Below are 25188 nucleotides of genomic sequence, written 5' to 3' on the forward strand. Positions count from 1 at the left end.
CAAATTTTGATTTTGTAACTCTTACTGAGGAAACAAATATGTCCAATTATTTATCTTTACTACAAATTTAAGTGCAAAATGTAATATTGTTTAACGTGTTTCAGACCAAATTCTAGTTCACAACCAGGCATTTACTATGTATCTCACCATATTTCTAGCATAGGATTTCTCATAATTTCATTAATCTTATTATTGTGTACTTCTATAGAGGTGCTGATACAACAACACTCCTTTTTCTGTAGGCTGAACATACACAAAAGAAAAGAAGAAAACAAGAAAACAGGGATGAAGGTAAAATTCTAAAAGTGATGATTCAGTAAATGTGCTGATTTGGTAGTATATGTAGTTGTGTATATGTACTGAGCTGTGGAAGATGTCTTGTGACTTCACAGTGGATAGGTGAGTTCATATTAAATTTGTTGTGATTTGCAGTAGTTGTCATTAATTAGCACCTGGCAATTCTTTTGTTTTTTTTTCTTTATCACGGACAGGAATTCTGGAATTTTTAGTTTAATTTCCATTTAGTGAAATAAACATGGCACAGTACCTATTGACCTATTGACCCATGAACTCAGAGGTTTTATGGTGGAGTAACTAGAAGGCAGAAGTTAGTGTTTTTTGTGAGCAGTTTCTTTAGCACAATATTGAGACATAATAGTGGCATGTAGAGAAGGTTGCCAGAGGAAATAATGCTCATAACAATTCTTTAATATGAGAATGAGACTTAAGGTTTAGAAAGAATTTTTTATAAGCTATGAATACGTAAAACAGTGAACCCTCATGTTTCTGTCGTAGCACAGATGTTATTTCCCTTTTGAGTTTACTTTTACCCATTCAAATCACAAGCATTAATTGAGTTGATTTGAGGAAGACTTGATAAGCTGAACAAATAAGTACAATGAACAATTTAATAAACTCAACTTTGCCCCTTCCCGTTTTGCTCTGGCAGCTTAAAATGTTAGCGGGGAATTATTTTGTGGAAATTAAAAAAAATATGGTTATTTAGATGTAATTGTCAGAGACTCATGTAATTGGACAGTATGGTTCCAAAATACCAAGATATCTGTTGACACTGATTTGTGTTCTCCTGAGGCTCTGTTTATTGTTGCAGGTACTTCCTGTGTATTCTTTTATGTGGCTGTGTTGTCTTTGTCAGTAACTTCATTCAGCCTAAATTGTCTAAAGAATGATGGTTTCAGAAACACTGCATTCACAGGGGTCCTCTGAAAAGAAAGTCTGGAAATAGGCATCCAGGTGCCTAAAGACTGGAGTCTGTGGTTCCTGGTAGGGAAAGGCTGTGGCATTAAATGAGGTGCTATTAGTAGATGCCAAGATTCCACATCAGAGTTCCAATATTAGCTCAGCAAATGTACATAACCAGAAATTACTGGAATGCCAGTAGCAGAAAAAAATTTAGAGCTCCACATATGTGACATTGTAGTGTGGGACTCTACAGTCTGGAAGCTCCACCTCTCAGTTTTGTTTAACTACTTGAAAACCTTTTATCTGATGCAAAGCACAAACTGTATGTTTTAATAGTGAGACATAAATAAGGCAGTTCAGAGTGTTAAAAATTTACATTTACAGATGTAATTAATACTTGTGATTGATTAACTTAGCTTGCAGGTGTTATTTATATAAGAACTTAATAAAAGTACTTAGTTTTGCCAAAGATGAACATTGACTTAGGCACGCAATTGTGTTTGAGCATGGTTTTACTCATTTAAAGGTCCAGTTTTTCTTTTACTGGAATTAATATGTTTGTGCTCTCTACTTCTGGGTGGATGTCAGTTCATTGATATGTTTACTCATCTCTTTTTTCTAGCATTGCCACCACCTCCTCCTCCAGACTTCAGTCCTGCATTCAGCAACGTGGTGAGGATTCTGAACTGCGATGTTATGATGCACATCCTGCGCACCCTTCTGCAGAGGGCAGTGGAACTGGAAACTCACTTGTGGACTGAGGCAATGATCCAAATGGTATGGTTAGCCTTGGTTGTCTTCTGATGGTTGTTCCTGTGCTGACTGCTTATGGGAAGACCAAAATATATAAAGATTAACTTGGAATGGTTTTGTCCCCAAACCTGTTTTTATAAATCTTACTGGCAAAGTAGATATTTTTATTATTAATTATCTATCTCTGCTGTAAAATAGAAACATGATACATAACAGTATTAAAGTTTTCTATTTTACTTTCGTCCCTGTGTTGCCTCATTACTGAAGCTGTTTCAATATGTAATTCTCCCTGCCTCATATTTTTACTGAAACTTAGCAAGTAACTGTTTGATAATTGGAATTCCTTCATTTTTTGAGCTGCAGTGTCTCCAAATACATAAATGTCTTTGGGGCCTCAGTCATGAAATAATAGAATATTTGTAAGTATTTAAACATTTAATTTTACTGCAGTGGCTTGAGTCTTTTAAAACATTGTTGAAATGTTCTTTGGAGGCGTTTTGTTGTTTGTTTGTTTTGGTGGGGTTGTTTTTTTAATATTTATAGAATTAGGACCTGAAATTATAGACAGTCTGAATTAATCAGTTTTGTTAGAGTGTATAGATTGTTTAATTGCCTTGCCAATCCTGCTAATCTTTGGATTATGGAATTAGCCAAATACAGATTTTGTATCAGCAGAAGGACCAGATTTCACATATTACTAATATAAAAGCATGTGCAAGCTGATGAATTTTAGTGCAACTAATATGCAGTAAATTTACATTGCGTTTTTTTAATTTCACCTTCCATGTATGATCTCTGCATTTTCATGTCTTTTATCATTATATAATCGATATATAATACAGAACTGTATTAAACATCCTAATTTTTTATGCCAGTTTTCAGTATCTTAAACATTGAATGAGACTTACTTTTTTTCTCTTTTTTCAGGTGCTTCATCTCCTTTCTTTAGGGTTACTAGAAGAGAAGCAGCAGTTACAGAAGTCTCCTGAAGAAGAAGTAACATTTGATTTTTATCACAAAGCAACACGTATGTTTCATTTTCTTTAAACCACAGAGTAAATTAGACTAACTTAATCTTGTAAGGACTTAAATAAACTAAAACAAATTATTCAGTGATTTAGTCAGAAAGGTTTTATTTTATGCTATAATTAAAGCCTGGTAATTTAACTTTTTTTTTAATAATTAAAAAACCAGGTTTGGACTAGCTTCTTCTGTTCCCATTTGCCAGGTGGGTTGAAAAATGTGCTTCTCTTCCTGGGAAAGAAATGAAAACTAGTTCTAGTGTTACATAACTGAAAATGGTTTTTCCTTCACAAGAACAGCATTGAAATGGAAACTAAGAACTCTTTGAAAAATGGCAGTGGATTTAAGTGAATTGTGTCCATCTTTGGCTCTCTTGAGCTGTACAATTACTGCTTTACCTGCAAGTTAGTCTTTTCCTATGGTAATGAAAATAGAAACAGAACTTAGTGGCTGTGGCAGGTACCCTTTTCTTTTTCAAATCTCTATTGCACATTTCTTAATACTACGTTCATGACTACTTGTGTGGGAGTTGCAATCTGTATTTTCTAAATAATCTTCCGTCTCCTCTGGAGTTTCTGCTTCACTGTGTAAAAATAAATTTAAAAATTCCATTATCAAGCTAAACATAACTGTCACTTGTGAGATGCAACAGAGATAAGAATTGTGAAGTAAAATCAAGAATCATAGAATTGTTCGTATTGGAAACAACCTCTAAGATCATTAAGGTCAAATTTTAAGTCAGCACTGCCAAGTGTACCACTAAACCACGTTCCTAAACGTCATATCCATGTATCTTTCAAATACCTTCTACAAGAATAAATACATAAAACTACTGAAGTCCCTTTATTTAGTTTTTTAAAAATGTTGTGTTTAGAAAACACTCCCAATGCACTTTATTTTTTAATTTTTTTCTTACTGTTGGGAAAAAGTATCGTCACCCTGAAAGTGTTTCCATTTAAGAAGCTTCATGTCAACTATAGGAATACAATAAAAGTAATAATTATACCTGAGATGCTAGAGAATGCTTTGCTAGCTTTAGTTTTGCAAAACCAGAAAAAACAAAACCCCATTTACATGAAAGGGATGCAAAAATAATCAGTATTTTTTAACAAAGCTCTTATCGAGACACGATTAATTAAAAGACAGTTACTAAAAATGTAAAACTAATTTTATATGGTAAGTGCTGCAAAAGAAATATTATTGAAGAGAATGGTCTCTATTTTAAAGCATTCTTGTGTTAGAGAAGAGCCTAGAATACTCTCACCAAGTTGTGAGGAAGGAGATAATTGCTGTAATTATGATAGCTTTTGTGATTAGAAGTAAACATGTACACGCTAAGCTGTTAGCAAGCACAGGTAAGCTCTAAAGAGCTTTACTGCTTCCCCCTGAAGTGAAAGGTGATTCTTTTTTAAGCAGACATTAAACAAAGATTTTCTCAAGCAGAAATAATTGATCTACAAGGGGACAAATTATACTGTATATAACTGGAATAAACAGATGAAACTATACCAGAAATGGAACTACACACTTTGTGTTCATGTATGTGTATTATATAATTAGCAATATTTTAAGGCATGTCCATGGCTGTAAGTACATAAAAATGTTAGGCTTTTTTTTTTCCCTGAAGGCCCTTTTCTATTTTTCACTTTGTAAAGGAATGGGAAGCTCAGCCATGAATGCTGTGAATGTCTTAATGCTTCTGGAGAAATTGAAGAGAGTTCCCCAGTTAGAAGCACAGAAGGACACAGTCAATTGGATACTGCAGGTACACAAAGGAGAGATAAGTACAATCTGATTTCAGTTGTCTAAAAAGCTAATATGAAAGATGTTATGATTCCTACATACAATTCCTACATATAATCCATTTACAGCTGCAGTGATTTCTTCAGAAGTTTAATCTGTTGCAGCATGGTACTTGCTACTTGTACTATGAAAGTATTGGATCAATTTTTGCTTGGGTAACTCATTCCAGTAATGACATTTTTACACATATTCCTCATATATCTGTTGCACAATAACAGCAAATAATGAATAAGGTGGTGTTCTGGGAGTGCACATAGAGTCTTGGGTGTTTCTGTTATTTAGGAGTTTTGAGTGGTTTAATCCATTTGAAAATCTGAAAATAATGTGAAACAAGATACCAAGAATTTTCATCCTGTATATCATAGAGTGGATTGAGTTGGAAGGGACCTTAAAAGTGAGATAGCTCAAACCTCCTGCCATGGGTAGGGACACCTTCCAATAGAGCTGATTGCCTACAGCCTTATCCAACCTGGACTTGAACACTTCCAGCATCCACAAATTCTCTGGGCAGCCTGTTGCAGTGCTTATATATTGTAACATTGGAATTGTGTTAATTTACATTGTTATAAGAGCTGCATTTTATTTTTAACATCTAAGTCTCTGTTTTTAGATGTTTGACATGGTGAAGAGATTGAGAGAAAAGTCTAGTTTGGCAACAGTAGGAGCTACATCAGGCTCAGAAGCTACAAAAGTTGATGAGGTAATGATAACAATAAAGCTTCAGTAGAAGCCTTGTATTTAATGCTTTGAATAGCAGTAATTTGTCTAAATTTATTGTTGCCTAAAATGATGATTTTTTCAAAACTGATTTCTGATATGTTGTCTACAGCTGGGATTTAATTTCCAAGAATAATATTTTTAGTAAGTGAAGTTTGTGCTAAATGTGTTTCATGGAATTATTAGCAGCTATTGTGAGTTTTGGCTGTACTTCTGAGTTAAGTGAAACAATTGACGGTGCTGAAGGAAGTCATTTGTGCTCATCTTTCTATTTCTTGTCTTTGTGAATTGACCACCTTTTCTTTATACTGTCACTGCACAATAATTAGAAATACAAATCCACTTTAGATGATGTCTTGTCATTTATGTTATCTGTCAAGAGGTTAATGTCCTTTGCCCTGATTGTATAGAGGCATGAGCCTTAAGTAATTACTCTGACTGTCAGTCTCTTTGCCCTTCCCTCAAAATAACTTCTGAATCTAGTGGTCAAATGACCCAATGAAATGGAGATTTTGAAGATGACTTCAGTCCTAGTGAGTGGCTGTGTTTTCAACTGGCATTCAAACAGAAAAGAAGAATCTAATTGCCCTTAGGCAGTAGGTGAAGACAGACCAGTTTGCTCTTGGACGTTTTGTTTGCTGCCAAGCAATCTCTTGGCTGGTCATTGCATGCCTAGTTCTAAACTTACCACACAGCATATGCTGTGTTTCTTTTTTGAGGCAGGTGTCATAGGAGATTTGGTAAGGTATCAAACAAAATACAGAGGTCCGTAAGAAATTAATCTCTTGTAGTTCTACTTGTGGAGCAAGTTGTTTCATTTCCTGGAGAAGTGATGGTACTGTGAATGGAAACCTTGTGTATAATGTTGAATTTGTCTCTTAAGTAATTGGATGGAAAGAGTTAGGTTCTGTATGTTTTAATAAAGTCTACTTGTGTTTTTAGAATTCTGCATTTCTAAAGCATAGAAATACTTTGTTTATGGTTTTTGAAAATATGATACAAGAGTAAATGTTGGAAGAACAATAGCTTTCCAATGTACCATAAAGAATAATGAAAATACAATACACAGATGCATAAAATACTGAGACATTTGTTGTGTCATAGATAGGCAGTTCAATATAAAATTTTCTTCAATTTTTGTAAGGGAGATACTGAATATTTAGTAGGGTTTCACTTATGGGGAGAATAACAAAACTCTGGAGAAAACTTTGATGTACATCTCACTAAAATTTCTTAAAAACAGACAAGTACCTAATTGAAATGACTCAGGGATTTTTGTTCTTATCTTTGGGCTGGGGATTGTAGTAGTGACCTTTTGCAGATCACAAAAGTCCAGTCTTACTTAATGAACTGTCAACATGTAAAGATTTGGGTTCTATTTTTTTTTATTTCAGGTAGCAGTTAACTTTTTTTCCTCATTAAAGTGTTGTCAGTTAAGGAATTTGATGTGGTTAGAATGCCTATAATGGGGAAAGAGTCTTCTTATTTTTGATGTTCTTAGTTGCCTATGATTTCTTTATTCTTTTACTGTAAGACACAGAGCACTCAGGATAAAGAGAAAGCTGAACGGAAGAGAAAGGCGGAAGCAGCGAGGTTGCACCGTCAGAAGATAATGGCCCAGATGTCTGCCTTGCAGAGGAATTTCATTGAAACCCACAAGCTCCTGTATGAAAACACACTGGAGGTCCAGGGGAAAGATGATGCTATTATGGAAGAAGAAAGGTAAGAGAAAACATACATACTTGTAGTCTATGACCTTGTTAGATGTCAGGAAGAAGTCAGTTCATTTAGGAAATCCAGCTGGTTATTTTATATCTGTGTCACTTCTGGTCTTGCAGCACCTCTTCAGCAATTGATTACTCCAGAATTGCTTTGGGTCCCAAACGAGGTCCATCTGTCATTGAGAAGGAAGTTTTGACCTGTATTCTTTGTCAGGAAGAGCAGGAAGTAAAGTTGGAAAGTGCTGCCATGGTATTATCTGCCTGTGTGCAGAAGTCAACTGCCTTAACTCAGAATAGGAGCAGAATTCTTGGACTCTCAGGAGGTATGAGATTTTTCTTCTCTTATACTACAATCAGTTCTGTACCTGGAGCTCAAAGTCCTTCAACCAGCTAAACTCTTGTTTGGTCAGGTTGCTAAATGGCTTACTGCACTTAAGAAAAATGGGTGCAAACTTCTAAGTTGCTTTACAATTCAAGTAAAACTTAAATGAGAAGTATATGAAGATTTAAGTTTGTTGGTGAAGGAAATCAGAAAATGCTTTGATCTCACAAGATTTAATAAAACATGTAGATTTAGTGGGAGTAGTTAGTTTGGAGAAAAGCTAAGACTCTTCACAGTTCCTGTTTATTCAAGTACAGGTGTAAATTTTCCCAGTATGGAGGAAATAACTGAACGCTATCAGGGGCCAACATGCCAACCTGAAAAGGGTTAGGGTGTTTATTTTCATTTGGGTATTTTTTCCCCTTGTATGTCCAGGAAATAATAAAAACAACAATATAAAGAATGATAAAAATCTAAGCAAGGATCGTATGATATCATCTGATGAGTGAACAAAAAATTGAATACAAGAAAGTTAGGCAATCACAAGAGTTACATTTCTATAATAGCATATTGATAGCAGAGAACACAAAGCCCAGCAGAATTTCTTTTGTAAGTAGTAGCTGACTAAACATGATGGAAATTTTGGTCTGTTACTTAAGGGAAAGAAGAAAATAAATACAAGGATATGAGAGAACCTAAGCACTCACTGACATTTTTGTTCTCTTTTTGAAAAAAGAAGTTAATAAGATTTCAAGAAAGATGCTGTCACAACTTGTAGTTTAAATTCCTTCTTATTTTCAGATGTGAGGGTGGCTTTTTGTGGTTTCTGGTCAGCTTATAGAGCAAAATGGATGTTATGTCCTATTTTTTTATTGACACTACTATGTAGAAAATAGCTTTAAGTTACGTTTGTGCAGTTCATTATTCCTGCTTTAGTTCAGAAGTAAACTCTTGATTGTTACCAGAGGCAAGATCCTAATTTTTTTTTCATCTTTCTCTATGGTATTACCCTATTTTTTATCATGCTTAGGAACCTTTTCCAAGTTGTTTCACTAATAGGATATTTTGTGTTTTCTCCTCTGGGCCATTAAAAAGTACTGAATTTTCCTAGGCCTAGGACAAACTCCTACAGAATCCTGCTTTATCCATTTTTCTTTATCAGCAAACTACTGGTATTGGCATTTTTGAGCCAGTTGTATAGAATTTTTATCTAAGTCATATACTAATTGCCTTTCCTTTTTCTGTGGTACTCTGAAGTACAGATGAAGTCCTATGCTCTTGTGGTCAGATACACTTGTGTATTTTCTGTAGTGGCATGTTGGGCTATTGAAATAATTGAAAAAAGAAGGGAATGGAGTTCCTTTTTCTGAAGCTGTTTTGGGCATTGTTTATATGGTCCTCTGCTGATCACCAGTTACAAGGAGTCCTGTAAGAAGTTTTTTCTTTCAAGATCTAAATAAATGTAAAAATGCTTGTTCCTCCAGCAGAAGTGCAGATAGTGGCAATTCAGTGTTATGCCATGGTTTAGTTTCTTATTTCAGTCTCCATTTAACTTAGGGCCACTTCAGCTGCTGTCAAACAGTACTATTTTCAGTAATTTAGGTTCTTTTTTTTTCTTTCATTTTGTTAGATACAAGTGTATTTGTTAAAAATCATGAGCAGTCCCCCAGATGAGGCAGGAGGACTGCTGTTGTTCAGTATTATCTAGATATCTTTAAAGTGAAAGTGGGATCCCACTTTGGGTGCATATACAATACAGACATCAGTATATTCTCAAAATGTTTGTTGTTTAGAATTGTGTATTATTAGTAAAAGACTTGATTTTTTTTTTATTCGGCTGTGCTTTTTGTGTCAGTGTTTTGAAAATACATGGGATTAGTTGGAGTAATTATTCATTCAACTTGTCCTTAGTAGTTTCATTTTCATTTAAAAATAGAGTAAGAAAGACATTAAAAGCTTCAGTGACAGTGAATCCAGCCACAGATCTGTTCCAGTACAGAAGCACCCTTTTTTCTTTCTAACCAATTTGAATGTTATCTTGAATTGAATGGCATCTTTTTCTTTATATGGAGAACCTTCAGTAGTTTAAATGGGTATTTCTTGTCATTGCTCTGCTTCATGATTGGTCTGGAAAAGTTAGCCAAGTGAAGCTTTAATGTGACTGTGCAAACTCTAGGAAAATAAGATCTGAAGGTTCATGTTCTGTGTGTATTGTTGCTCATTTCTGTTTGTATTGATGGGAAGTTATGTTACTGTTCATTCAATAATTTTTCTGCTGTGTGTTTCTAGATACACAAGATCCTCTCTTCATGCACCCTGACTTACCTTGTGGGACCCATACAGGGAGCTGTGGTCATGTAATGCATGCAGCCTGCTGGCAGAAGTAAGGATGGGTCTTTGCTGCCTTTTAATGGTTTTTAATTAATCTATTTTCAAAATCACTTTAAGAGTACACTGAAAACAAAGTACAGTAAGGGGATACTTAATTAAGGTATCAAAACTAATTGTATTTGTCTAAAAATGAAATATGAAACAAGGTGTTTTGGTTTGATGAAGATAATAATCATCAAAAGTTTTAGGTCTTTCTATGACCCATAGAAGAATTTCTAAGGACTTATTAATTTATGCAAATATAAACAATGGAGTAAAATTGGCCAAGAATAAGAAACCATATTGAGTAGGTTTACTTTTAGCAACAATACTCTGAAAGTCTGTCTCTAGGTCAATACTTAAAGGGTGAAACTGATCTATTCCACTGAGTGTTTAGAAGAGATTCTGGCATCTAGAATAGAATATGAGTGGTTAAATCTTGTGACTCCTCCCATATCAGTGAAGAAACTCTTAATGAAAAGTAAAGGTGAAGAATTGATGCAATTGTTATAGACTTTATTGGATTTCTGTTGTTTGGGGGACCAACAATTCAGACCAAGTGTTTTGGATTTGAATGCAACCTGGACATTAAAAGACCAGGATTCCTAGCTTGTAGGATACAATCATCCTACATTTTGCTCCACATTGGTCTGGCAAGTCTAAACTATATAAGCAGTGTGAGATAATAATAGAAATAATCCCACTGAAGTATTATCAACAGATAAGGGGTGGGTCATGCAATCACCAGCTAATCTTGTAATTGTCACTTTATACATATGACATACCTTATAAACACTCTCTTGAGGTTTGTTGTTTGTACTTGTGCCATTTTACTTTAAAAAAACTTACTGACCTTCTGGTGTTTATCATTCACTTTTTACATTTTGTATGTGTGTATAATGCTGTTTTTTACAATAAAACAGCAGTACAGAATAGGTGCACACACTTAAAATTGAACCCAAGTATGTTCCTTGAGTATAATACATCTGCTCTTGGCAGATCCATCTACATCTGGATAGGTCTAAGTTGTGCAACACTGGAGCTCAGTTCCTTTGCTCTTTTTAAGAAAAGATGACTTGCTGTATGGGTAAATGGGATTAAAATGAACAACAGGCTCTTCACATATGGTGTGGCACAGAAGGTTTGAGTATGGTCTTTTATTTAGTACATAACAGACATTCTAGCTTACTAATATTCCTCCAAACTATGCCTGCCATACCTTTCTATGTGCAGCCTACACGTGCTGGAAATCCTCTAAAACAGAATAAGTCGAAATGAGTGGAGTATCCTTGTAGTTACCATGTATGAGGAGGAGGAGTTGCTTGCAAAAACATAGTTGTGTGAATGTGGGGAAAATTAATGTATGGGTTTTCATTTATAACAGAATACTTCCCTAAATATTCTGTATTCATTAGAACTTCTGCAGGTGCCCCCTGCACATACCCCTTCTCTTCTCACATCAATGCAATTTTATTTTATTTAAGATATATGGTTTAAAGAAAAAAAAAATCTAGTTATTACCTTGGTGTGGAAGTTAGATAATTTCTTATTTCTCTCTAAGATCCTACTTACTCTGTCTGAACATTAGGACTGAATTTGTATCCAGAGAAGATTTAAATATTTGATCTTTTTTTCCCATAAATCCCATTAGTGAGACAATGACATTTGAAGGCTTACTTGCATCCACTGAGGGGACAAAAATTATAATGAAACATCTAAAAAGATCAACAAATAAGTTGCTTCTTATTTCCTTTTCTGTTTAAAATAGTTGAAATGTGATATTCTAATATATATTATTCTCTCTTCCTTTTAAAAGAAGGCTGCAGTTCCACTGTCTGGTCATGATACTTAGTAATTGCAACGAATAGCTGATTAATCATTCATGAAATGTTACCAGTAGTCTTTCCTAAAATTAAATAACCAGATGTTCAATACATGTTTCAAATTTACTGTAGTGAGTTGCATATGAGAGTTGTTAGATACAGTGTTTCATTATGTTGAAGATAAGAGGGAAGAGTAGAAAAATGTAAGGACTGTTTGTCTGCAAAATCTTAGTGAAATTTATAGGGACAATATAAGCGAGGAAAACTTGCCATTTTCCCATTAGTGATACACCATGCATTTTTGCATCAATTCATCTGTGTGCTCAAAGGTTTTATTATTTTCCCATCCAAGCATGTAGCAGAGTTACAAATCAAAGGAAAAGACTCCTTTGTTGGCTTGGATAAGTGTTTGCTGTATAATTACGCTTTGAACCTTTGTGTTCGTGTTGCATTTGGGCCATTCCGCTTTCTCATTTCCTTTTTAATGTTGTAGGTACTTTGAAGCAATGCAGCTGAACTTCCGACAACGTCTGCATGTTGAGCAGATATTTGACTTGGAGAATGGCGAATATCTTTGTCCCCTTTGCAAATCTCTTTGCAATACGGTGATTCCTGTCGTTCCACTGCAGGCTCAAAAAATAAACAGGTGAAAATACCAGATTGGTTAACCTCTAATAAAAAAAAAAAAAAAAAAAAAAGAAAGGAATTATTACTTTGGGGCTGGTCAGCTTTTCAAATTTTTGGAAAGAAAACTTAAAAAAAAATCTCATCTGTATAAAATACTGCATATCTCCTTATTGATTGTTTAGCCAAATATACTTCTTTTGGCAGTAAATATTTTATTTTTTATAAAAAATTTTTGGGTTACCTATTCTTTGGAGCTGAAATCAAAAGAGAAAGTACCTAGACCTGGTATTTAGCCTTACACTCCATTTTGTACTGGTTGCTCAAAATTTCTGAAGCCAGTAAAACTGAGCAAATACTGAGTTAATGCATTTGGATCTATTTGTGTCCTCTGCTTTTTAAGTTAAGGTGGTACTTTGAGTGTTAAAGTAAAACCTGCTTTCTATTTTTCTTTTCAGTGAGGATGCAGAGGCAATTGCTCAAATCCTGTCCCTAGCTAGGTGGCTGGAGATTGTCACAGTCAGGATATCAGGATACAATGTGAAAAATGCTAAAGGTTTGTTATCCTAATTTTTAAGCTATTCTGTGGGATAGATGTCAGTGCATGTTTTAACTACTACCAGCAGAAAACTTCAAATAAAGAATGTTTGGCTGTCAGTCAAGACAGTATCAAATAAAGCTGGCGATAAAAGTTATTGCCCTTTCTGAGTTGATCTCTTGATTTCAGTGCCTTCAGCAATTTTCTGGCTTTTGTTAAATTATTTCCATCTTTCCTGTAGAAAAAAAATTAGGCGTACATGGAGAGGATGCCAACAGACTAATGCTCATGGTTAATAAACTTTTCTATGGACTGTGACGTAGTAAAAAAGAGAACAATTAAATCATAAAGAACAAAATGAAAGTAGGTATGAGTATTTAGAAAACAGGAGGCACAGAGAGTCTACTGTTTTGGGGAATAGAGGCAAATGTTACTTAAAGGAGTAATCATGGAATATAGTCTGGCTGGTGAGGTGTTTGCAATTATTTTCAAATCAGTTTCAAATAAAAAGACTACTCCCTTTTTTTCAACTACTTTAAAAACTGTAACAACTTCTTTGTTTTTTAATGTGGATGTATTTTTTTTTTCTGTTAGGAGAGAAACAAAGTTATCCACGCTTTTCCGACATGGGAACGGAGAACTCAGCTTTGGAATTCCATTCCATCCTTAGTTTTGGAGTTCAGTCCTCGTAAGTGTTACTAGCAGTGTGCTATATTAATTTTCCCTTCAATATCCCAGGTATGCTTCAGAATGTGTATTGAAGGAAAGACACAATTTGTTTGGTATGACTAGAGGCTTACTTATTCTTTTCCATAAGCATTCACTGAATATTGAATTTGTGAGGAGCTAGGTGGACCTTTTGGTCAAATCCAGTCTGGTACTTATGGTCTTGGTACAAAGCTAGAAGCCTGGAATCTTCTAATCTACAATTCCAGTGATTTGGGTTATTCACTGTGCCTCTAGGCATGTTATTTATTGTTTGTCTGCCATAATTTTTCTCCTATGTGTCTGTTTTGGGCATAGATTTCAGGTGGTTTTGGACACGATAATGGAATGTGGATCGCTTAGAGTGATGCGGCTCTTGTCTGGTTCTGTTTCTATTCTAGTGTAAATTAAACTCAATGCCAACATTGAGTTTGAGACAGCAATTAGTGACCATGTTCCACATTACTAATTGTAACACTAAGCATGTTCAATTCCAGTGGGAAAAAGCATTTGCCCACTAAAACAGAATGAATGGGTCCATGGTTTTCAAGTGAGCTCAGCTGTCTCTTATCTTTTTTTAGGTCATGCTGTAAGTAGTCTGCTGCTTCAGACTGACATCAAAGTTATGCAAAATACCCATGTGTATCTTTTATTTGTAGAAAAGTAAAAAAATCTTCTGTTGTCAGAAAGTTGAATGAAATTTTTTCTTGGTAACTGATCTTGATGGGAAAGATTCTGTAGTTTAAAGTTAAGCAGTGTTGTTTGCGTGTGAACCTGGCTGAACCCCAGATTTTGTGATACAATTGTTTTGTCCATAAAGATATGGAGAATTAATATGAATGTCATATATTTCTGTTACAAAGCTCTATGTATGATTTGGGGAAAAACCCACAAGCCATTAAAACTGCTAAACACTTGTTTACATAAAACTACATAAACTAATCTGATGTAATTTGGAAAGAGCTTAAGTGCTAAAAAATGTGTTTAAAAACACCCTTGACATGTCTTCTATTTTTAGCACCTTACTATTTTCACTTTAGGACTTTAAGATTACTGTTTCTTACAATGTTTATTTTCATTGTATTTTACTTTAAAACGTTTGCATTTTTCTAATGTGAATTATAATATCATACACAGAAATATCTTCCAGCCTGGCAGCTCTTAGTCTCTCAATCTGTAAAGCCTTTTTGTCAAAGTCCTTGGTTTACTACTGAAAATTAGGGATTTTTTTTCTGTCCAGACAAAGGGTCTTTGTTCTCAATATTTCTTTCATAAATAACTGTCCCGGTTTGGACTTAGGCTCTGATAGTGATTGATTAACCATTAAGTAATTAACATTATTAGTAATTGAGACTGATATTTTCTCATCTTGGTTTTGCAGAGCCAAGTACTCAAACAGTATCAAAGAGATGCTTATTCTCTTTGCCACCACCATTTACAGAGTTGGGCTCAAAGTTGCCCCAAATGAAGCTGATTCCCGGATTCCTATGATGACCTGGAGCACTTGTGCTTTTACCATCCAGTGTATAGGTAAAGCATAATTTCAGTTTATTCCTTCTCATTAATTGCAAATGTTACAATTGCTTGATTGTTTAATTTTATACAATGTGATTGTACAAATAATAGTTCTACATAAGTACAAGCCATATGTAATAGTATTGCAAATGACATGTAATTGCATATATAATAACAGAATTATTATCTATAAACCAATATAAATAGTAGAATGTTTTTCTTAGATAGTAGCTCATGAAATATGGTATGGAATGCCAACATTGAGTTTAATTTGGGACAGCAGTTAGTGATCATGTTCCACATTACTAACTGTAACATTAAGCATGTTCAATTAATATTTTCAAGTTGCCAAAGATCATTGACCTGCAGGCATCTCCTATGCTAAATATCTAATAGCTGTGAAATAGTACTCTGTCTCATTATGTGGTTTTGTCTGTATTCTTAAAAAAAATTCATGGGATTTGTAGAAGAAAGTCTCTTGTATTCTGAAACTGCTAAGTAGGTACCTGGTAGAAAAAGAAACAAACAAAACAAAAAACAACACCAAAAAAACTACCAAACATTCTCTGCTATGAATCTCTGAAGGCAAAAAAATTACCAGAAAAAATGATTTCATTGTTTGGGATAATGTACCTATATATCTCATTTAATTTCTTACTACATTCACAGTTAAGTTTGTGGAATGAACATGAAGCTGTGGATAAATCTGTAGATGCTTCCAGGCAGGGAAAAAGGCAAATTCTAGGTCTAAAATGCATGATGAAAGGATTGAGAACGTAATTGTACACATCCATACATGTGATTTGACAACTATACCAAGTACTTATTTCTTGATGAAGATGTTGAAGTACAAGTTTAGTCTACCTTGAATCTCTAGTGGAGTATCAGGAGTTCAGAAGGTTTTTAGGTGGATTTGGAATATTCTGATAAGGAAGAAATAGTCACAGAACTGATTGCATCTTTAGTGATGGATCTATATTTTCAGATAGGTTGAGAAAATACTGGAGGCCACCCACTTTATTAACATTACTGTATTAGTGTTGTGCAGGTTGGTTTTGTTTGATATATGAAAAAGGATAGTGGTGGCTGTCAAGGAGGAATTAGCCAGCAAGTACATAAATGCAATAACTGCTATCACAGGTCTGATATTGATGGCCTGTGTTAGTCAAAGAAAATTCAGGTACTCTTGAGGAGAAGAGTATAAAGCCAGTGGGACCACTGTGACAGTTTGACTTGGCCACACCACTTCCTTGGAATCATTTTTGTTTGCAAGTGGAACAGACTTCTGTGCAATTGTAAAGCAAAACTGCCTGCATAGCTTCAGTATGCTGGTCTAGAGTCTAGTTATAGTGCATTGTTGAAACTATTTATTGGGCATATAGCCAGGCTGCCTAGACAACTTCAGAGGAACCTCTAGAGGAGCTTCAAAGCATCATTGACCCAAGGGATGTGAATTGGTGTCATTGCCAAAAGCCGGACTCCTGAAAAAAGAAACAAACTCAAAACCTGCCGAAACCAAAACCCCACAACAAAGAGCCTCCAAACCAATATCTCCCAATTAAATAAAATTTTAAAAATTTAAAGTATACTGTTTCATCTCTGGAAAGTGACTGAAGTACAAAACCATTTGAACGGATACCTTTTCTACTCAGTTGAGTTAATTTGATTTCTTTTTTTTTTTTATTGGCTTATTTTTTCCTGATTATTCCTTCAGAAACAAAGCACTCAGGGAGCAAAGATGAGCTGTATTCCAACTTGGGAGTTTTGTTTTCAAAGTATTTCTGTTAAACTGCAGTCAAATGCAGTAGTGCAAATTTTGCCAGGTTACCAAGGCAAGTTGTGGCTGCCCCAACCTTGGCAATGTTCAAGGCCAGGTTGGCTGAGGCCTTAAGCAGCATGTTCTAGTGAGGGTGTCCCTGCCCATGGCAGGGCAGTGGGAATTAGATGATCTTTAAGGGTCCATTTCAGCCCCTTAACATTTTATGATAAATATGAGGGTAAGATGGCTGCGTAGCATCTCTGTAGATGTCACTTGGTGGTTTGAGCATTGCATAAGGGTAACTGAAAATAAATCTGAATCCATAGAATGAATGTTTTATCATCATTAATGTGAAGCAACATTCCTTTAAATCCTTAGTTTGCAAAGTCCGAACACTGAAAATTTTAAAATAGCTTATTGGAATAATTTATCTTGGAAATGATCAGTGTCATTTAAGACAGATCTCTTTTTTCCAAGAGAATTCTGTTATAACAATGAGGTTGAGCTTTAAAAAGGAGTATATATAGTAACAATATTAGGTTGTGTAGAAAAAAACAACTTAATTTATTCTGTGTTTAATTTTAAGAAAACCTCTTGGAAACAGAGGGCAAGCCTTTATTTGGATCCCTACAAAATAGACAGGTATGGATGAGTAAGATATGCAATGTATTTTAAACAAAAAAGTTTATTTATGATATGCATGCATCTATAAACCTGTTGAAACTGCTAACATCAAGATCATGCTCTGTTTAGGGATATCTCTCAATGTTTGGATTCATAGCATAAAGAGCACTTTGAAAGAATATGTCTGCTTATATATGGATGTTCATATTAAATTAATTTATAAATGTCTTTTATGTTTGTGTAGAAGTAGCTGTGTTTTACAGTTCTATATCACTCTTATATTTAGTCTTTTTTCCCATTCAACCCTTTTCTCTTGCACTCTAGCACAGTGGCCTTAAAGCATTAGTGCAGTTTGCAGCTGCTCAGAGAACAACATCCCCACAGCTACTGATTCAAAAACATCTGATTCGTCTTCTAGGAGGTACTGTGGTCCTTTTATTTACTGCCTTTTGTGTTGTGGAAGTTTCTATTCCTAAGTGGTACCCAGGTTAGCACAGCATGGAAGCAAGGGTTGGAGTACTTGACAGCAGTGCTCACCTCAGTTGCCTGAAATCATGGGGTGTAGATGGAACTCACCCCAGATTACCCAGACCTGCAGATATTCAAGTCTGGAACAGAGGGGTACCAACTGTTTCTGGCAATGTTCAGAATTACTCAAATTCTCTTCTAAACAGGTGAATAAAGCCACAAAGTAGGTATTTCTTAATTGTGAGACCTCATGTTAGCATGGAGAAGAGAAGGCTCTGGGGAGGCTTCATTGCAGCTTCCAGTATCTATGAGGGCTTATAAAAAGGAGGGAAAGGGACCTTTTAGAGAGATAGATAGGGGCAGGACATAAGAGGAGTGGTTTTAAACTGAGAAAAGGTAGGTTTAGATGAATTATTAGACAGAAATTCTGTACTGAGGGGGTGGTGGGGCACTGAAACAGGCTGCTCAAAGAAGTGGTTACCCCATCCCTGGAAGTGTTAAAGGTCAGATTGGAGGGAGCTCTGAGCAACCTGACTTAGTGAGTCACATTCCTGCCTTTGGCAGGGGAGATGGAACTGGATCATCTTTAAGCTCCTTTTCAATGCAAACCACTCTATAATTCTGTAACTTTCAGTACTTTCAAAAGGCTGCTTAAAGCCTACCTTAAGATATTTCATTCCCAGGGAGAGCTAGTTTGAGGCATGTAGCTTCCCCCATGTTTCTTATTGATTGGGCTAGTATGGTGACCTTTGTGAATCCCACTCTCTGATTTGCTTTCTGTTAGATAAGATTCTTAGGTGTGGTTCTTAGGCTTTTGTATTGGGCAAGGTTGTGAGGCATCTAGTATTGAGGTGCCTAAGGACCTTCACCCTTAACACTTTGTGTGATTTATTAGAGCTAGAGAAATAAAGACTTATGTCTCAGAATTTTGAAGATACATTAATTAAAATTGTCAGCTATTTGGGCATGTGGAAATAGCTAAACATGCACAATCAAATCAGTGGTAATCTGTTAATTAAATAGATCCTTACTTTAGAGATCTGGACCTTTGTTTGATGAAATCACAGAAATTATTGAGGCTCTAAAATCAGATTCTGATACTACAGTTCAATCCAGAAGAGGAAAATACATGCTAAATGTTTAACTGTTACTTTTATTTTGTAGTTCTCCTACCAAACTTTAAAGGGGAGAACACCCCATCACTCTTAGAAGTAGATATGTTCCACATTTTGGTAAGCAGGTTCATTTTATTCTTCATATTAATACTTTCTTTTGAATATAAATTTTTGTGTACTGTACTCTGTAAATAGTATCTGTTCACTTACATGAGTCAAATGATTATACATGAGGAACAATCAAGTGATTGCATATGACTGCTGTGTTTACTTTTAGTTCTGCTAACTTTCAAATTTTTGCTGTCTTGTTCTTATTAAATTTCCTTCTTGCAATCTCAATCTTTTTTACCACTTCCATTGTTATTAAGCAATATAAAATAAACTTAAAAAATGCACTCAGTTTCTTTCCCTCACCTTCCCTTCATCTCAATAAGTATCTCATACTCTGATTCCTCCACATTGACTCTCCTTACCTTCTGTATTTTTCTTAGCTTCCTCTTTCTCTTCTGAATACAAATCTGTATTATAGATTTTTCTGCCATTCAAAAAATCCAAAGCAAGCAGAAAACAGCCAACAAATCAAACTCACCAAATCTGTCTTGCCCTGGCTGTCCTTCTATCTAATGCTTGATCTCATTTCCCACTTTTTTCAATGTGCTTTGTCTTGTGTCAAAAAACAGAAATTAAGCTTTTTAGCTTTAGCTTGGGCACAGTATATCTCAAAACTGACAATTACCATTCAACTCTGAGTTTTCTATGTGCCCTAGTGCTCAAATGGTTAATACTTTTCAGTGAGTTTTTGCCACACTTTGATTTAAAAGTAGCAAGATAGATTAACGTACTAAGAATACAGAAATAAAATACAAATGTATAGTGAGAGTATAATTGCTATCCTTCTATCTATTACCAATTTTTTGGCACTTTAATATTTGCCTATTCCTTTTCACTGTAGGTGGGAGCTGTATTATCCTTTCCATCTTTATACTGGGAAGATGCTGTAGACTTGCAACCTTCATCAATTAGTTCAGCCTATAACCACCTCTACCTCTTCCATCTGACGACACTGGCACACATAATGCAAATTGTCATCTCTTCAGCAACAGGTAGATGTGTATTTGTGTTGCATTTTTCTGGCATTTTTGCATAGTTTCTTAAAAATAATGGATTTATACCATTAGTGTCTTCCAGGTATAAATGTCCTCATAAGAAGTGACACTTAGGCCTAGGTAGTAATAACTCTTTTCTGGTAAAAATGAAGTAGTGTTACATCAAGTTCAGAGCATTTTATTATATCACTTCTGTGTGCTTAGGCTAAGAAAACAAAATAGTTATTGATATATCAGTACTTGCTCCAGTCAGTCATTTCAGAGGGGTAACTTTCCCTTCATCACTCCTTGTAAGAGAATCAAATTTCTGCCAGCATCACTGAGCTGCACAGTGATAATCAATATGGATTTGGGAAATAAAATTTTCCTTGCCCTTCAACTTAGTAAATACCCAGATCTGAAACACAGAATCCTGTAAACCGATAGGAGAGAATTTAATTTTTCTCTCTATTTCATGACATAGTTAAAAATTGCCTGTAGACTTTCTAGCTAGTACTTTGTTTTTTCTTCATTATGATAGGAATTTAAAATATCTAGACATTTTAAAAAAATTTCTGTAGCTTAAGCTATGTAGGACAACTTCAAAAGTTCATGGGAAGGCAGCAGTTCTTTACTGAGCATAAGCAGTGAAGGTGTAATCCTGATTCTTCCTTACAGCATTAAGTCTTAGGAGAACATTTTTAAGACAGAAAACAGCAAATAGAAAAGAATTAAGCAAATTAAAGTGGAATTAATTCTGTAATGCAATTGAATAATAAAAAAGGTTTTAGTATTTGTAATAGAGAAGTGTGTCATGATGTAGTGCATTTACAGTGGACTCTTCTTTTTGTATGCAGAATCCCCTACTGCTCACTCATCTGACAATAGTGAGGAGGCACAATCTGCACAGTCTTTCTGTAGAGAGGTTTGCCAGTACACCAGTGGGTAAGTAATAGTTCAATTGTAGTGTTAAATTTTCTTGGAAGGACAGCAATCCACAAGATTGACCAGGACAACACAGAAGATGGGAAAAAATTACTCATTTTGTATGGGGAGTTAGCACACGGCCTTGTGCTTTCTTTCCATGCTCCTGAGCGCTGAAACTGGCGAAAGAAATGCTCTTAGTTAAAGTGGCTACTTTTTATGGACAGCAGAGTGAATCATTAGCCTGAGGATGAAAAAATACCTGTATCCATTGTGGAGAGAAATACATCCAACTGCAGTATTTATTTTTCTTTGCTTTGATTATTTTGGTTTAGATCTCTTGTGTTATAAATGGAACCCAGAAAGAAGGAAATGGTCCTTCTACAAAAGGGGCATAAGTATAAAGCTGAACATTATTGCTTATTTGAGTGTTAGTGCCCATTTTCGAGACTTTTTTGACAGGTACAGCTGTCTGCTTTGAAGATTTCGTGCAAGTGTGGTTCATAAACTCAGTACACGTTCCTTGGGATAAGGGGAAGTTGGAAGTTAAGTACTGGTGGCTGTGTTTCACAGAATTTGGAGTACATGAGGGTTGCTTCTACACAGCTACCATTCAACAATGCTAGCTAAAATATGATAGTGCTAGAATGATTTACACTATGAACTGCTGCAGCTTTTTCTCATTTGTGTTTTGCAGTTGTTTTAGTCAGGATATTCCAGGCTGGCTTGTGTGGGATTGTGTTAAAAAAGGCATCATGCCTTACCTTCGTTGTGCTGCTTTGTTTTTTCATTATTTGCTGGGAGTTTCTCCACCTGAGGAGCTACTACAAGGTAAATATGAGAAAACAAATGTATCACTGTCTTGAAAGAATTTTTAAATGTTCACAATAATTTAACAATAGTCAATACTTGAAAGTAAGACTTGGAAAGTAAAGGAATTACTAATTCGTAGAGGAAGGGACAGGCATGTGAAGCTGTGTTGTCCTGACCTGCATAAAAGAGCATTACTTCTGAGTAGATGCAAATATGTGAATTGTCAGTGATGTATTGATAGTAAGTTCTTGTTGATATAGGTTCAGCGATGTAAAGATGATTTCAGGAATGTAGGTTACATCACCTGAGAAATTGCCTGAAATGTATTTTAAAAGCCCAGTGTTTTTGTGTAGTGCTAATATTGGTAAATGCTGAAGATACAGGGATTGAGCCAAGCAGACCCAAAAAGGTACAAAGCATATGATAAAACTTATGCCTCTTCCTTGAAGGATCCTAATGCATTATTGATACTAACCCCAAAAATAAATATTTTGTTATGTGTCAAGATGCAGTGAAACACAGAATCACCAACTATTTGGAAAGAAGGGCAGTAATTTTTATGAATAACTGAGACAAAATATAACACCTGTAATATAAACAAAACCACAAAATTGATTTATATAAACTGTGAATGAAATTTTAATTTTATTAGAGTATGCAAGTCAAAATCTCTGCACATTGGGATATGCTGTTATCCTTACTAGGCGTCTGGATCATTGATTCTGTAGGGAGGAGTCTTTCTGGTGAACCAACAATGTAATTTTCTGTAGCAGAGACAATAAATGACCGCCCAGCAAACTATAAAATTAGCCCAATTTTTTGTAATATTAGCACTGACCTGATTACAGCAAAATTTAATATCATTGAGGACTATTGTAAGGATAGTGAAAAACTAAAATGCAAGTACAGAAATCTACTGCACTTGTGTGACACATTATGCAGTAATTTAAGCAAGGAATTTTGTTATTCCAGTAATTTATGCATTAAAAAATACCTAATAATATATATCAAATTTCTTTAAACAGGTCCTCAGCTAATCCAAGTTATTGTAGCTGTGGTTAAGTTGGCAGAATAATATCCAGTTGTACTATGTAGGAGCTATGATGAAGTTGTAGGATACAGTGGAAAAGGGATCAGGAAATTTCTAGTTTTGAATGAATTACTCAGCAGTGCTGAAACACTTAAGCACTCATTCGTGTTTTCTTTTGCAGTTTCTGAAGAAGGGCAATTCAAGGCACTTTGTAGTTACCTCTCTCTACCTACAAATTTGTTCCTGCTCTTCCATGAATATTGGGACACAGTAAATCCACTGCTTCAAAGGTAGTAACTGGGACTGGACAGGCCATGTACTTCTGTTGTGGTGGCCCTGTGGGAATTCTAGACCAAAACTGTTAATGAATGACTGAGCTCAAATTCATACTGAAGCTTAAACGTTTTGTACAGGTACACTGAATCTCTTAAAGCACTTCAGAAACATAAAGCACTCTCTATTTTATGATAATTCCAATATTAAATAATTATTGTTGAAAGGACTAGTGCTTGCAGACCTATATGAAACCATTCAGACAGAAGTTATTTTAAACCTTTGCTTGTTTGATATAGCACTCAGTGTTCATTGGCTGATTTTTAATCTGTCTACAGCAAAAGTGCTGATTACACGAGCTATAAAATGAGAATTTGGAAAATCATGTAGCTGGCAGGGTGAGGCTTTGGATTATTTCTTCTCAGCATTTGCAAAATAGACTGGTGAATATTAAAATTGGCTTAATGGTTAAAAGGTACAATTTGAGCATTATGTACATTGCCATGTGCAGTCACGGAATCATAGAATGTTAGAGGGTTGGGAGGGACCTTAAAGATCATCTGGATCCAACCTCCCTGCCATGGGCAGGGACACCTTCCTCTAAACCAGGCTGCTCCATGCCTTATTCAGCCTGGCCTTGAACACTTCCAGGGTTGAGGCATCCACAGCTGCTCTGGGCAACCTGTTCCAGTATCTTACCATCCTCAGAGGAAAGAATTTCTTACGAGTTTCTAACCTAAATTTCTCCTCTTTCAGTTTGTGAAAGTAGCAGTAAAGAAAACATTCTTTCTTTAGCAGTAAAGAAAGAATTGGTTAAATTCTGCATTCAAAACCTCAAATTAAATATACAGCCACACCGTACCTCATCCCCAGTTAAGACTAAACCAGCTGTATTGTGTTGGAGAATCTGTATTTAACGTGACCATTTGAGCACCTGGTGGCAGTAATGTTTATTCCTGGTTCTTGGCAGAATTCTGACTCACAGTAGGTTTTACTGCATTGTTGTTTGGTTGGGTTTTTTAATCTCTACTTGTTTTAACCTTTGTGGTCTGGATTTCTTCAATTTAGGGACATTTTAAACTGTTGATTTCCAACAGTCCATATAGCTGACCTAAACAGTTCCCTACATACAGTTTTATTATGATCAATTCCATTTCTAGTATATATTGTTACTTCTAAATTTATAGATTCATTTTTACAAGTAAACTATTTAATAAGTTTGTCTTACTTGTTCTTACATATTTGCTTGAAGACATAGAAGTATTTCTCAGAGAATACAAATGTGATGCCTGTGAACATGGAGAAGGATCACTAGAAGCAGGATTAACAAATAGTTACAGTGCTACAGAAAAAGAGGTTTCAAGTAGGAGGCTGCATATTTAACATAATAGTAACAGTTGCCAAATCATCATGCAGGTTCCCATATGTTTTTTCACAGAATCTTATTTCAGAAGACTGAATTTGGTGATTGTTGAGAAATGTGTTAAATGAAGCATACTAGATTGACCATCTGCTGCAGTTCTTTCTCCCTTCTTTTTTTTTTTTTAAAGACATCTTAAACATACCAGTTCCTCTCTTCAGTAACTGGCCAGTGCCTGCCATTGTTTTGTTAGACATGTTTGGCCATTCTAAGCAATTATGTAGTAAACCATGGTAAAACAGCCATTAGGTGATGGTTATTTAATAAAAGCAGCAGATGTTTTTCTATTAGAGTGCACAATATTTATTTAATGCTGTATCTTCTAGCGCATGTATTTCAAAAGGTTCTGTGTATTGTAGCCCACACTGAGTATGTCTGAAGACTGCTTGCATTGTTGAACTCTGTGTAAATCTATTGGTTTTATGTGCATGATGGTATTTTTAAGTCTTTTTTCACATAGGTTTTTCCTCCTGTATTGCAAAACATTCTCCTGAAGAAAACTATTTAAAAACACCCCTGTTTTTTTCTTGAAAATTTTTAGGTAGAACTGTCAATGCTTT

The 25188-nt window shown here is 35.2% G+C and overlaps 1 protein-coding gene across 2 annotated transcripts in view; it reads left to right on the forward strand.

Annotated features, from left to right (window-relative positions):
* UBR1 (ubiquitin protein ligase E3 component n-recognin 1) overlaps positions 1-25188 on the forward strand; it is a 60180-nt gene that overhangs the window by 30141 nt on the left and 4851 nt on the right. For both annotated transcript variants that reach the window (XM_084207031.1, XM_084207030.1), the window contains exons 24-42: positions 243-291; positions 1826-1980; positions 2884-2983; positions 4635-4744; positions 5393-5482; positions 7034-7221; positions 7338-7543; positions 9832-9925; positions 12229-12381; positions 12818-12915; positions 13492-13585; positions 14984-15132; positions 17463-17518; positions 17825-17921; positions 19133-19200; positions 20036-20186; positions 21026-21113; positions 21790-21923; positions 23117-23225. In XM_084207031.1, the coding sequence (XP_084063157.1) occupies positions 243-291; positions 1826-1980; positions 2884-2983; positions 4635-4744; positions 5393-5482; positions 7034-7221; positions 7338-7543; positions 9832-9925; positions 12229-12381; positions 12818-12915; positions 13492-13585; positions 14984-15132; positions 17463-17518; positions 17825-17921; positions 19133-19200; positions 20036-20186; positions 21026-21113; positions 21790-21923; positions 23117-23225 (2189 nt within the window). The remainder of the gene's footprint in view (positions 1-242; positions 292-1825; positions 1981-2883; positions 2984-4634; positions 4745-5392; positions 5483-7033; positions 7222-7337; positions 7544-9831; positions 9926-12228; positions 12382-12817; positions 12916-13491; positions 13586-14983; positions 15133-17462; positions 17519-17824; positions 17922-19132; positions 19201-20035; positions 20187-21025; positions 21114-21789; positions 21924-23116; positions 23226-25188) is intronic.

The sequence above is a fragment of the Fringilla coelebs genome, assembly GCF_963513975.1.
Source record: "Fringilla coelebs genome assembly, chromosome: 6".
Lineage (NCBI taxonomy): Eukaryota > Metazoa > Chordata > Aves > Passeriformes > Fringillidae > Fringilla > Fringilla coelebs.